The 14,628-nt window shown below is 40.9% G+C and overlaps 2 protein-coding genes across 2 annotated transcripts; both read right to left on the bottom strand.

Annotated features, from left to right (window-relative positions):
* Window positions 1–556: 556 nt before the first annotated feature.
* On the bottom strand, window positions 557–2,016 carry LOC141714435 (uncharacterized). The gene is made up of 3 exons (XM_074517954.1): window positions 1,513–2,016; window positions 1,079–1,303; window positions 557–985 (listed from the first exon to the last, which is right to left on the bottom strand). Exons 1-3 carry the CDS (start codon window positions 2,014–2,016, stop codon window positions 557–559), a joined length of 1,158 nt encoding a protein of 385 aa, XP_074374055.1.
* An 11,606-nt stretch (window positions 2,017–13,622) lies between these two features.
* Window positions 13,623–14,165, bottom strand: LOC141714434 (uncharacterized). Its single transcript, XM_074517953.1, has one exon. It carries the CDS (start codon window positions 14,163–14,165, stop codon window positions 13,623–13,625), a length of 543 nt encoding a protein of 180 aa, XP_074374054.1.
* Window positions 14,166–14,628: the final 463 nt, after the last annotated feature.

Here is a 14,628-nt window from a genome sequence, read left to right as displayed (position 1 = left end):
ATCAATTAACATTCTGAAAATCCTCATTTATTAATTCTAAATTAATTAATCAATTTAATTCAATTAATCAATAAATTAATCCTTGCAGATATAATTTATTCTCTTAATTAAATTATATGACTTAATTAATTAATAGAGAATTAATACTATCCCTGAGCAGCATCCATTCTTCTGACAATCTTCTGAAAGTCTCTGAGACTTATGAATCAATTCCGTCACTTTAATGCTGACACTCGATGTACTGTCTGGTTCATGAGTGACTAACTTTCGTGACGTTTCTTCATGTCTTGACTTTGTTGTTATGATTGAATCCTTGTAATAAATGATACCTTGACGAGATCTCTGTCACTTGATTAAATCCACGATCTTGATTTATATCACTGAGGCATGATCAAATTCTTGAACTTCTTCCAGTGAATCTTCAAGTCTGCAGATGAACAATGTTCCTTTATTCTTTGACAGATGTTACTTTGTGAGATCTCTCTGATGCTTGATCCACTATTTACTTATTACATTCTTATTTGAGTTGAGTTAAATACTCGAATAAACGAGTAGGCTATGACATATGCCTTTCACCAACCTTGAACGGTACAGATTTTAACCTTTTATTGAAATACCTTGCGACCCTCTGCTGATATGCAGCAAGCTTCAATTGAGAGTTCGTTCGGGCTTCGTCTAATAGATCCAAGTGGAGCCTCTGGTTAACTTCTGCATCTTTCTCGATAAACACGTCTCTCCGTAGGTATCCCGATCCTACCTCCACGGGAACCATGGCCTCATACCCATAAGTCAGCAGAAAGGGGGTTTCTCCTGTGGTCGATCTAGGGGTCGTATTGTAAGACCAAAGGACCATGGGCATCTCTTCTGGCCAATCTCCTTTTTTCTCTTCTAACTTTTCCTTCAAGGTGTGTTTTATGATTTTGTTTATGGCTTCTGTCTGACCATTACTCTGCGGATGATAAACTGCGGCGAAGTCCTTTTTAATCTTTAAGTCCTCACAAAGCTTCCTTAACTCTTTACTATCAAACTACTTTCCATTGTCTGAGATGAGTTTGTAGGGGATACCGAACCTGCATACTATGGAATTGAACACAAAATCCCTTATCTTCTTTGTCGTGATCGTGGCTAGTGGCATAGCCTCTGCCCATTTGGTGAAGTAGTCCACAGCCACCACGGCGTATTTCACACCCCCCTTTGCTTTGGGCAACTCTCCAATGAGATCAATTCCCCATATGGAAAAAGGCCAGGGACTCGCCAATGAGGTAATGGTAGATGCCGGGGCATTGGAATAGTTGGCGAATCGCTGGCAACGATCACAAGCCCGGAAAAAATTGAAAGCATCTTCTCTCATAGTCGCCAGTAGTGTCCTTGTCTGAGCACTTTTAATGCCAAGGAACCACCCCCTGAGTGATTGCCACAAATCCCTTCGTGCACCTCTCTGAGAATATAATTTCCTTCTTCCATATCCACACAACGAAACAGTGGCTGGTTAAATCCTCTCTTGTATAGTACCCCGTCATATTCGACATACTTTGCGGCCTGGTAACGAAGGCGTCGAGCCTGTAGTTTGTCTTCTGGTACAACTCTTGTCTGAATATAGTTATGAATGGGGGTCATCCAACTTTCTTGTGGGATTTCTTGCATTTGAAACACCTCCACCTCTGGAATACTTGGGATTTCTTGGATTCCCAAAGGGATTTGTCTAAGTTGAACACTGTCTATCTGTGACCCCATCTTGGCCAAAGCATCCGCATTACTATTTTCTTCTCGCGGAACGCTTTCTAGCCTGGCATTTGAAATTTTTTTCAGTAGGCGTTGCACACATCTCATATATAGCTCTGCTCGTGGTCCCCGGGCTTGGAAACCTCCGTTGACCTGGTTCACAACTAATTCAGAATCGCTCCGAACTATCAGATTCACGGCCCTTACCTCCAGAGCTAATTTCAAACCGTTGATCAAGGCTTTATACTCAACATCATTGTTAGTAGCATAGAACTTGAAATAGATAACACTCATCAAACGGTGTCCCTCCAGAGTGATAAAGACAATTCCGGCACCTGATCCATTATTGTTCACGGCCCCGTCCACATGTAATATCCACCAAGGGTGTGGGAGTTTCTATCTCTTTTCATCCTGGTGACTCCCTTGCGAGGTCGGTTCTGCCAACACTATGGCCTTATCATCGACTTTTGCATCGAACTCAAGTATGAAATCAGCCAGCGCTTGTCCCTTGATTTTCGTGCGAGGACAATATTCCAAATCGAATTGTCCTAGCTCCACTGCCCATTTTAACATTCTCCCTGACGATTCAGGTTTATGTAGAATATGCCGAAGCGGATAAGCGGTGCGAACTTTTATTCGGTGAGCCTGGAAGTATGGTCTAAGCTTTAGTGCTGCAAGAATAAGTGCGTACACTAGTTTTTCCATGTTAGTATATCTGGTTTCCGCATCCAACAACCTTTTGCTCACATAGTATACGGGCCACTGGTGGCTTGCTTCTTCCTTTACCAATACCGCGCTGATGGAATATTCAGACATTGCCAAATAAAGAATCAATATCTCTCCATCTTCTGGCTTGGCCAACATCGGAGGATTTCCCAACTGCTCTTTGATTTCAGAAAAGCTTCTTCACATTCAGGAGTCCACAGAAAATCCTTCCCCCTTCCTTTGATTGCCTTGAAGAATTCTTTGCACCTATCCGATGACTTTGAGACAAATCGATTCAGGGCCGCAATCCTACCTGTCAGGCTCTGTACTTGTTTGACGCTGGTGGGAGATTTCATGTCTAGCAGAGCTTTGATTTTTGTCGGGTTAGCCTCAATCCCCCGGTGGTTGATCATGAATCCCAAGAATTTCCCCGACTCCACGCCGAACACACACTTCTGCGGGTTTAGTTTCATCTTATATTTTCTCAGAATATGGAACATTTCAGCTAAGTCGGCGATGTGGTCTTCCGCCTTTTTCGATTTTACGAGCATGTCATCCACATACACTTCCATTATTTTCCCAATTTGCTTCTTGAACATTTTGTTTAGCAATCTTTGATAAGTAGCACCGGCATTGATCAGACCAAATGACATTCCAATATAGCAGTAGAGCCCTCTATCAGTGATGAAAGAGGTGTGCTCCTGGTCAGGCTCATACATAAGCATTTGATTATACCCAGAGTATGCGTCTATGAAGCTGAGCAAGGCATGTCCTGCTGTGGCGTCGACCAACTGATCAATTCTTGGTAGGGGAAAACTATCTTTCGGGCATGCCTTATTTAGATCGGTGAAATCCACGCATGTTCGCCATTTGCCGTTGGGCTTTTTTACCAACACCGGGTTTGCTAGCCATTCTGGGTAGAAGGATTCCCAGATTAGTCCGATATCCAGGAGCTTATCTACTTCCTCTGCTAGGGCTATAGCTCTCTCTCCGCTTACGGCCCTTCATTTTTGTCGAACCCCCTTATGCTTGGGGTTGATATTCAACCGGTGGCACATTATCTCTGGATCAATTCCTACCATATCAGAATGGCTCCATGCAAATACATCAAGGTTCGCCAACAGAAATATTGAAAGACCTTCCTTCAACCTTGGTGCCAACTGGGATCCTATTCTCAAAACCTTACTCGGATCTTTTTCATCGACAGGGATTTTGATCGTATCTTCTGCTGGCCCCATCTTTTCCGCCGGTATTGGTATCCGGGGATCCAGGTCAGGCGAATCACGGATTTCATTATCTTGTAGAGAAGGCGCATCCCCTTTAGGAGGAGCGTCGACTTCTTTAGAAGGCGCGCCTTGCATAGCAGGGGCATCAGCTTCTTTAATATATTTTGCGGGTAAGGGTGCTCCTTCAGGGGGAAGGGCTTCACCTTGTTCGAGGCTTTGCAAGACATCGAATCTCCCTTATAACCGTTCCTCATTGAAATCTGTTTGGACTATAATGTCCATTGCCTCTTCTTCTTCCAACATCTCAATTCTGATTGTGTCTTCCAAGTACAACATTGTCGGAGGCAGCCCGGAGGGATGCTCATCTTCTTGCTCAACATAATAGTGGGCTCGGATTTCCTCGATTGGTTGTTCAATGCCTTTTTCTTGATCTACGTCCGAAGTATCTTCGGCATGGGAGTCTTTTCTAAAGCCCTTCATAGCTTTCCTGTAGCACTCCCGAGAGTCATACTGAGAACCCTTTATACTTCCCACCCCATTTGGCGTTGGGAATTTGATGGTTAGGTGGTGGATTGAAGTGATGACTCTCATCTCCCACAGAAAAGGTTGTCCCGACAACACGTTGTGGGACGATTCTTGATTCAAGACCTTAAATTCAAGCATCTTTGTTACCGATAATGGGCTTTCCTCCAAAGTACATGGCAACCGAATCGATCCCATGACTCTAACTCCTGCGTCTGAAAAACCATAGACCCACGAGTCTTCCCCCGACATATCCTGATCAGGTAGTCCCATCTTCTTGAAGGTGCTGTAATAGAGGATGTTTGCAGAGCTTCCATTATTCACGAAGGCTCTATGGATATTTTTGGTTTTGATTTGGATGGAAATAACCAGCGCATCATTGTGGGGATGATTTACCCATCGGGCGTCTGCTTCTCTGAAGGTGATATCCATGGACTCACCCTTAAATACTTTGGGCGGCCGAGTTTCCACCCTATGAATGTCCGTGAGAGGTCTGAACCGGGCTTCCCTAGCGTATCTTGTCAAGGCTCGGTTGCTGCATTCCATCCCGGGATCTCCCCCGTAGATTGTTCGGATACTGCCATCCCTGACAAATTTACTTTCCTCCAGGGTGTCATTGTTCGACCGGCACGGGGCTCGTCTTTCTTTTTCCCTTGCTCTGTCATCCTTGTGCTTCCTTACTTCCTTGACTACCCATTCTCCGAGGTATCCTTCCTTGATAAGCGCTTCGATTTCATCTTTTAAATGTCGGCACTCATACGTATTATGTCCAGATGATTCATGGTATTCGTAATATTTTTTCTTGTCTTTGCTTTGCCATGATGATAAAGCTTCAGGTTTTCTAAATAGCCCTTTATTTTTGTTTACTTCGTAGATATGCTCGATAGATATGACCAAAGGTGTGTACCGGCTTGTCCTGTAGTCATAGTTTGAGGGAGGACTCCATCCCCTCTATGTGCTTGTTGTATTCACCCGGTCTGGGCTTCGACTACTTCTTCGGTATCTTGGGCTTGGAGACCTATCCCTCTTCCTTCCTTTGCTTCTCTGACTTGACTGTGAAGTCGGTTACACTTCTACCAGAGATTGTTCTATAGCTTTAAAAGATTCTGCCAAAGCGAAGACATCTGCTAGAGTAGCCGGGTCTTTCCCTTGCAAGTGTTTCCAAAAGTCCGAGCCAACCCTTAAGCCCGCGATCAAGAAGCTTTTCAGGGCTTCGTCTGATGCTCCCCTCACGCTAGTAGATTCAGCGTTGAACCTTTTGAAGTATGATGTCAAGCTTTCATTCTCCCTTTGCCTAACATTGGCAAGAGTGGTGACAGAGGGCGCGTATCTCACCGCGGCTTGGAACTTGGTTAAGAACAAAGTTTTAATCTGATCCCATGAGGTGATCACTCCTGGCCCGAGCTTTTGAAACCACTGCTGGGCACTTTCTCTAAAGGTTTCCGCCAAGAGACGGCATTGAGCCAAGTCCGGGACTTGATACACATCCATCTCTATATTAAAACGACCCAGGAATTCCACCGGATCTGAGTTTCCGTGGAAACGGAGACCGCTAGTAGTGTTGCGATACCCGGCCGGCAACTGTGCCTCTCTTACTGCCACCGAAAATGGGGAAGGGATTTCAGCTGTGGCCGTCACCCTGCCTTCCAGGTGGTTAAGTAGCCTTTTTAGATCTCCCACATTGAAAGTTCCCACGCCTGGAATGGTCTGCATTTGAGGCTGCAGACCTTGGGGTTGTAATGGAGGTACCTCCACTTGATTCCCTCCGGGAGGGACTTGCTGCTGGTTCGTATTCTGGGCGTCTTCGGGTATCACAATTACTTCAGTATTTCGTCCTTGATTTCTCCCTTGATTCTCTTCTCCACCTTGGCCGCGGCCCCGAGCCGTACCGCGATCATAGTTTTCTACATTTCTGTGTTCATCATGTTCCGTATAGTCATAGCCATCTGCTTGGTTATTCCAGCGGGAATCAAGGTGACCGCGGTAATTGTCGCGATGGTATCCCTCTAAATATCTACCTCGGCCTCCACCTCTTCTTCTCCGTTGAGGCCTTCTCCAATGATCGTTTCCATACTCGCGCCCATATCGATCCAGCGATCTGCGGGGAGGAGCTCTCTCATGATCGCGGTACCGCTCCCGATTTTCCTGGGAATTCAGGGGCACACGCGTTGGATCGCGGTACCGCTCCCGATTTTCCTGGGAATTCAGGGGCACACGCGTTATATCATGGGGCGTCACATCTCCACGATCAGCTTCTTTCTGCCATTCAAGTAACACCATTCTTAAATCATCATCGCCCAAGCGGATCCCCAAGTAATCTTTCAAAGCTGTGAAACCCCGTTGCTGATTCTCCGGCATCGACTCCGCCTGTCGGCGTTCCTCGAGACTACGTCTAGACCGGTGCGGATGGGTGGCTCCCCGGATATCTGTCCGCAGAATTTCTCGTCCATCAGCATCTTCTTCCACTAGCTCGATGATTGGGGACGTGTCATTAGAATAGTCCAGACGTCACGGGGTTATCGACACACGCCCTCCTTCGGTGCGGCCATGGCCGGATGAGGCATCCCTATCAGTCATGGGCGCTTTTCCAGGTGCATGAGTCGCTCGGTTGCGGCGAAGACCCCTCTTGGCCTTGCGCCGCTCCACAGTGCTCAACCTTGAATCGAAACCATTCAAAGCATCGCCCATGCGATACAGTTGTTCTAACAAGTCGGCGTTGCTGATGAGCATAGGTGGCTGTCCCCCAACGTCCGACGTGGGATGATCAGTCATTGGCGGAACGTAGGGTTCATATTCATAGCCATGATCAGAATCTTCTTCAGAACTTCCATCATAAAAATTTCCATCACGATATTGAGACATCCTTCCTCCCAGATGCAGATCTTGATTAGCCCCTCCTTCTAGCCCCAATTTGTTGACAGAGGAATTTGGGAACAACAAAACTTGAGATTAGTAGCCGGAAATAAGATCTGTGATGGCAGTTCTTCGTCGGAAACGTAAACAGTAGTCGGTGGATCCGATGAATAGTATTCGTCGGAAAAGATGAACAGTATTTGGTGGTGATAATTATTGGGGGCTGAGATTGCTTAGGGTTAGTGGTGGCTCCTTTGCGTTCTCACTTCTGACCCCTCACAATGTGCCTACGTACCCCTATTTATAGGGGATCAAGCCCACGTAGTTCTTGGGGAACAAGAAACCTAATGGACTTAGATTTCTTATCCCGAGGCCCAGTACGAAACCCATTGGAAACCGTCTTCTACTAGCTTTAGGAATGTCCGCCGATGAGGCCCAACCACAAAGGCCCAAGGCTCGTCCATGGCTTCGAGACTTCACGGATGAGGTATCTCCCTGGCCAAGGATAACCCTACGCTACCAGCTGTTTCTCTAGTCCACGGACGCAGGTATAGCGTGGTTCACCCCAAATGTTGGGCGCGTCCTTGTCCCCCAATAAAGAGCCCCTACCAGATTACAGGACAAGTGATCCCAAGCTTTTGGGTGCAAAGTGCAGGATACTCCAAAGTCTCTCAACGAGGACACCCGTTGACTACAGAGACAGAGCTCCCAAAGCACACACCAAATTTCACCTCATATCCCCAATGAGGACACCCATTGACTACAGGAGGAGGTCTTCAGTCCAGGCATACCCCTGGAGGTCTCTGATCACGGACACCGCCTTTTCTGTAGATGTGCTACAGGGAGGAGTTCTTCAATAGAGTACCTGCATCAAATTGGTTAGTAATAACATTCTCCATCTTCCTTGAATCTTCCAAAGAGTTCGTCCAAGTAATATGTCAAAGATGCATCTGTGTGCCAAGTAGAAGTTAAGGGCGCGCCCAAACACTTCTGTATGTTGGCGCCGCCCTGTGTCATCTGCCTTTGATCTCTTCCTATGTCATTCTACATAAAAGGGTGCGCCCTAAATTATTCATCGTTAGGGCTTGCTCTAATTCTGTCCAAGCCAAAGTATGGGTCTGTCAAAGTAATCATGTCCGAGTAATCCATTCAAGGAGCCTTTCTTATCTAGGGCACGCCCTAAGGCCCACCACAAGACAGATTCCAATCAAGGAATTTCTCTACTCCTTTTTAATAATTGGGCGCGCCTCCTCCATCATGTTTGAGGGCGTGCCTTTAATGGAAATCAATCTTATCTTTTTCTAAATTTCAGGCGCTTGCCCTTCGATTTTGCTCATTTTATTAATCTTAATCTGAATATGTTTTATACCAATTTTTGGGCATAACACAATGTATACTACTTAGGGGAATAGAATATCATATTTAGAAGTGATTTAAAGAATGGTGAGATGTGCTATTAGTTGGTTTTTATAAATATTATAAAATAATGAATCGTAGTGATTTAGGACATTATTTTGTTTTTCAACTCCAACAATAATTTATATACTCACTCCTTATTTATTATTAATTTAAAACTCGTGTAATGCACAGACTTACTTTATTTTTTTATTTTTTTAATTTACGTCATTAGTCCGATCCTTTGTAGGAACTACCCGTAATAACGAATTTGCAAAAGATTATTCTCTTTACCAAACATATGCGTATCCAATCACGATCTTAGAGTTGAATTTCTTAATCATTATATTATTAGTTAAAAATAAATTCGTAATGCATTTTAGCTGAAAAATGTAAATAGTTGGTTATTAATAAATATTATTTTTTATTTTATTAAATATAATTTTTTATGTTAATTTTGCGAAAGAAGGGGAGTTTGGTTATGATGAAAACAAGTAATGTATTTTAGTTAAAGAATGTAATTTGTTGGTTAATAATAAATATAATAACTTTATTAAATAAACTTGCCCGTAAATTTTTTTGGAGAATAATATGCTTTAATTGGAATAAATTGAAAAAAATAAAATATTTTAGTTGAAAAGTAATTTATATTTTATTTGAAAAAATTATGATTAGTTACTGTTTCCCATCATGTTTTTAAAGAATAAGATGTTTTAGTTAAAATAAATAAAAAATATTAGTAATAATAATATAATAATTTTACTAAATCAATGAGTGAATACTGTTAAAGTTTAATTTATAATATTTCATTTTTTATAGAATATATTACCTATAGATAATATTCCATTTTACTTTATTAAATATAGTTTCCAAAGTGTTTTAAAAAAATGAGATGATTTAGTTCAGAATAATAAAAAATTGAACGGATTTTAAGTTTTAACTGAAAAAGTTAATCAACTTATATGCTAATTACGATTCAAATAAATTTTATATAAATAGGTCTTAAATAAAAGGTACAATTATATATATGTTATAAACCTTTGTTATAAACCTTGACTGAAAATATTAGTTATGTTTAATGTAGAGAAAATATAGGAGAATAGAAGATGGAGAGAAAGTTGTATTTCATTTCATTACCTAAATGAGCTATTTATAGTAGTTGGTTTACAAGGCTTACTAAGTAAGCTATTCAAATTTCTTCATTAAGTATTACAAAACTTACTCAATAAACTTTACAAGTCTTTCTCGATAAGTTTTACAAGTCTTCCTCGATAAGTTTTACAAGTCTTCCGCGGTAAGATTTGAGAGACTTCCTCGATACGCTTTGACAATCACTTTATTTTTATTCAAATATTTTAACACTCCCCCTTGATTGTCAAATGCGGGTTATTGCAAAGCAAAGATTGACTGTCTCGTTAAAACCTTGCAAGGAAAAACCCAGTGGGATAAAAACCTTGACGAAGAAAAAAGAGTACAGCCTCCCCCTGAATAAAATGTCTCACATTCTGACATTTTGATGTAGCAAACTTTTTAACCTCCGCATACCCATATTATTTCTCAGCTTCTCAAATATTGATGTAGGTAGTGACTTTGTAAGTATATCCGCCAGATTATCGCATGAGCGAATTTGTTGAACATTAATATCACCATTTTCTTGAAGTTCATGAGTGTAGAAGAATTTTGGCAATATGTGTTTTGTTCGGTCCCCTTTAATATATCCTTCCTTAAGTTGTTTGATACAGGCCGAGTTATCCTCGAATAGAACAGTAGGACTGTCTGAAATACTTGATAATCCACATGATTCTCGAATATGTTGAATGACCGACCTTAGCCAAATACATTCTTTGCTTGCTTCATGAATTACTAGAAATTCTGCGTGGTTTGATGAAGTTGCAACCATAGTCTGTTTTGTAGACTTCCAAGAGATATCAGTATCACAATATGTAAATAGGTAACCTGTTTGTGATCGTCCAAAATGAGGATCTAACATGTATCTAGCATCTGCGTATCCAACTAGCCGTGATCTTGAATTGTTTGGGAAGAATAGTCCAAGATCGATTGTCCCTCGAAGATATCTGAATATATGTTTTATTCCATCCCAATGCCTTTTAGTAGGATCAGAACTAAATCTTGCCAACAGGTTCACTGCAAATGCAATATCAGGCCGTGTGTTGTTTGCAAGATACATGAGAGCACCAATTGCACTGAGATATGGAACTTCAGGTCCAAGAGTCTCTTCATCTTGTTTTCTAGGATGGAAAGGATCCTTTTCAACCTCGAGTGATCGAACAACCATTGGTGTGGTTAGTGGATGAGCTTTGTCCATGTAGAACCGATCAAGAATCTTTTCAATGTAGTTTGATTGATAAACAAATATTCCTGAAGATAAGTGCTCCACCTGTATACCTAAACAAAATCTTGTCCTTCCAAGATCTTTCATTTCAAACTCATTTTTCAAATAGTTAGCAGCATTAGTAATATCTTCAGTAGTACCGATAATATTCAAATCATCCACTTGTACAACAATAATAATAAAACCAGTTGATGATCATTTAATAACAATGCAAGGACACACTTGATTATTAAAATATCCATCACTCAATAAGTATTCACTAAGCCTGTTATACCACATACGACCAGATTGTTTCAAACCATACAATGATCGTTGTAATTTAACAGAATATAAATGTCGAGGCTTAGTGTCCTCAATATTTAACCCTTCAAGAATTTTCATATAAATATCACTATCAAGTGATCCATATAGGTATGCTGTCACAACGTCCATCAAACGTGTTTTCAGTTTTTCCATACAAGCCATACCCATTTGAAAACGAAAAGTAACTTCATCCATCACAGGAGAGTATGTTTCCTGGTAATCAAAACCAGGTCTTTGAGAGAATCCCTGGGCTACTAGCCGGGCCTTATATCTCACAATTTTATTTCTCTCATTTCGTTTTCGTACAAACACCCATCTATTTCCATTTTGGCCAATCACCTTGGTGTCGACACTCTTCCACACTTTGTGGTTCAGGATCGGAGTTCATAATAATACCAGATGCCACGGAAAAAGCATATACATCATCAACCTCAATACTCCCACGATCCAGTAATTTCGCGTTATGGACATAATTCATTGATATCTCATAATTTTCAGATACCTTTGCTTCTGGGGAAGCATTTGCCACTTCTGTGGCATGTGCCACTTCGGGAGGCAATCCCACATCTGGAAGTTTTATTACAGCCACTTCAGGGGCTTGAACCTCTTCAGGAGGAAATACCAATTCTGGGGTATTTTCTGAAACTTTTGCCACTTCTGGGGCAATTCCAATCAATTTCCATTTTCGTGGTACAATATCTTTTGGACCAATAGGTCTACCACGCTTCTGGCGTGGCTTTGAATCACCAATCAATTCTTCAGGAATTGATTTCTTAGTAGGGATTTCAACTCATGCCGGAGCATTAACAACAGGTATATGTGACCTTATAATATGTCTAGAGTCACTAAAGGTATCCGGCATTTGATTAGCAATATTTTGCATATGAATAATTCTTTGAACTTCAGATTCACATTGATTAGTACGTGAATCAATAGAATTTAATCCTGATGCATTCCATGATATTTCAGAATTTAATTTATGCAAATCATGATCTCCCCCTAATTTAGGGAACATGGATTCATCAAAATGACAATCAGCATAGTGAGCAGTAAAAACATCACCGGTTAATGGTTCCAGATATCTTATAATAGATGGAGAATCAAAACCAACATATATACCAATTCTTCTTTGAGGTCCCATTTTATTTCTTTGTGGTGGTAATATAGGAACATACACATCACAACCAATTACTTTTAAATGAGATATATTAGGTACTTCACCAAGAACTAATTCTTGAGGGGATTGTTTGTGGTAAGGAGAAGGCCTTATTCTAATTATATTTGCAGCATGAAGTATTTCATGACCCCAAACAAATATAGGTAACTTTGCCCTTAGTAGTAAGGGACAGGCAATAAGTTGAAGTCTTTTAATTAAGGATTCTGCTAAACCATTTTGTGTATGTACGTGAGCCACCGGGTGTTCGACTGAGATTTCTACTGACATACAATATTCATTAAAAGTTGTAGATGTAAATTCAACAGCATTATCTAGTCGGATTGATTTAATGGGATGGTCAGGAAATTGAGCTCGGAGTTTAATTATTTGGGCAAGTAATTTGGCAAATGCTGTATTTCGGGTTGTAAGTAGACATACATGAGACCATCGAGTTGACGCATCAATTAAAACCATAAAGTACCTAAATGGGCCAGAAGATGGATGAATAGGACCACAAATGTCACCTTGAATTCTTTCTAAGAATTTCGGGGACTCGGTTTGAAGCTTAACTGGGGATGGTCGGACAATCAGTTTTCCTAAGGAATATGCTGAACAATGAAGTTCATCTTGGGATATTATCTTTTGAGTTTTAAGAGGATGTCCCACAGAATTTTCAACGATACGACGCATCATAGATACTCCTGGATGACCGAGTCTTTCGTGCCAAAGGGAAAGTAGTTTTGGGTCTATGACTTTGGGGATGTTGACACTACGAGATTCAAGAACTCGTATACTCGTAACATATAATCCTGAAGAAACCGAGTGAATTTTTTTTTAGGTCCCTTTTATTGTCAATGGTGTTTGAGGTAATGAGAAGTATTCTTTTTCATTCCCGTTAGTAGTTTCAACGTGAAACCCGTTAAGACATATATCTTTAAAACTCAGTAGGTTTCTAGTTGACTTGCTAGAGTATAGAGCCTCTTGTATGAGTATGTGTGTCTTGTTTGGTAGAAGAAAACTAGCTTTCCCAAAACCTTCTATTATATTTGATGTACCCGATACCGTCCAGATATGTGAGTTGGTTTTAGTTAATTGTGAGAAGTATTTTTGAATCTGTAAAATAGTGTGTGTGGTTGCACAGTCAACAATGCATATATCTTCCATCTCTATACATATATAAACGAAAAACATCTTTATTAAAAACACACCGAGGACATAGAACAATAACATGAAACAAGTACATAAAATGAGTACATAATGGAAATAAGTAAAATATAAAGGAAATAAGTAAAGCAAGACAATACATATGAAGTCTAGTCGTCTAAACCATAATAAAGATTAGCACCAGTGTCTATTTTATTTGAGGCCTTATTGACTGGTTCATTAACTAGATTATAATTAGCGAAGTTGGTTTCCACTCTCTTTCATTATTCCTTTTGGATGACTCGTAGAGATCAACAAGATGTTTGGGTGTGCGACAAGTACGTTGCCAGTGCCCCCCAGATCTGCACCTATGACAGATGCCTCGGTTCTCTCCTTCTTGGGGTGCCTTTCTTTTATTTGGAACTTCACGTTGCCATTTCTGGTGGCCAGAGTTGTAATCATCACGTTGCCACTTCAGGTGGCCAGAATGATATTGATTGTGAAACCAACCAAGAAAATTTCCACGTCCACGGTTTCGTCCATAACCCCGTCCTCCTCTATGCCTTTTCCCACGTTCATTCTTCAGGAATGGCGTGTTATGTACTTCAGGTAACTGGGCAGAGCCTGTGGGACGTATCTGATGATTTTTTAATAGCAACTCATTATTTTTTTCAGCCACAAGAAGGAGAGATATCAGCTCGCCATATTTCTGAAAATTACGCTCCCTATATTGTTGAGCCAGGATCATAGTGTTGGGGTGAAAGGTTGAGAGGGTCTTTTCAATCATTTCAGCATCAGTAATATTTTCACCACATAAAATTAATTTTGAGCTTATCTTGAAATGAGCAGAATTATATTCAGCTACAAATTTAAAATCTTGTAATCTCAAATTAATCCAGTCATATCGGGCAGATGACAAGTGAACAAGTTTCTGGTGAAAAAATCTATCCTTGAGATTATTCCAAAGGGTGAGTGGATTTTGATAGTGAGGCATTCAAATTTTAGATCTTCGTGGATGTGATGCCTAAGAAAGCTAATCGCTTTTGCATTTTGTTTAACAGTTGGGATTTTTTACGGGTCAATAGTATCTTTTAGGCCATTAGCACTAAGGTGTAATTCCGCATCAAGGACCCATGACAAATAATTATTCCCCGAAATATCCAAGGCAACAAACTCTAATTTTGCAAGATTCGCCATTCTCTTTTATGAAATAATTTTAGTTGATAGGGACTCGTGGGTCAGAATAAGTC

This window comes from Apium graveolens, chromosome 3 (assembly GCF_009905375.1).
Source record: "Apium graveolens cultivar Ventura chromosome 3, ASM990537v1, whole genome shotgun sequence".
NCBI lineage: Eukaryota > Viridiplantae > Streptophyta > Magnoliopsida > Apiales > Apiaceae > Apium > Apium graveolens.
The sequence above is the reverse complement of the archived record's forward strand: the minus strand, read 5'-3'. Positions and strand labels throughout refer to the sequence as shown.

Excerpts from the sequence above, each read along its gene's own strand:
- LOC141714434 (XM_074517953.1), bottom strand. The coding sequence starts at position 14,165 with ATGATTGAAAAGACCCTCTCAACCTTTCACCCCAACACTATGATCCTG.
- LOC141714435 (XM_074517954.1), bottom strand. The coding sequence starts at position 2,016 with ATGAGTGTTATCTATTTCAAGTTCTATGCTACTAACAATGATGTTGAG. Across the intron at positions 1,304-1,512 it reads AGTATGTCGAATATGACGGG|CGATTCGCCAACTATTCCAA; the intron begins GTACTATACAAG and ends GATCGTTGCCAG. Across the intron at positions 986-1,078 it reads ATTTTGTGTTCAATTCCATA|ATTAAAAAGGACTTCGCCGC; the intron begins GTATGCAGGTTC and ends GAGGACTTAAAG.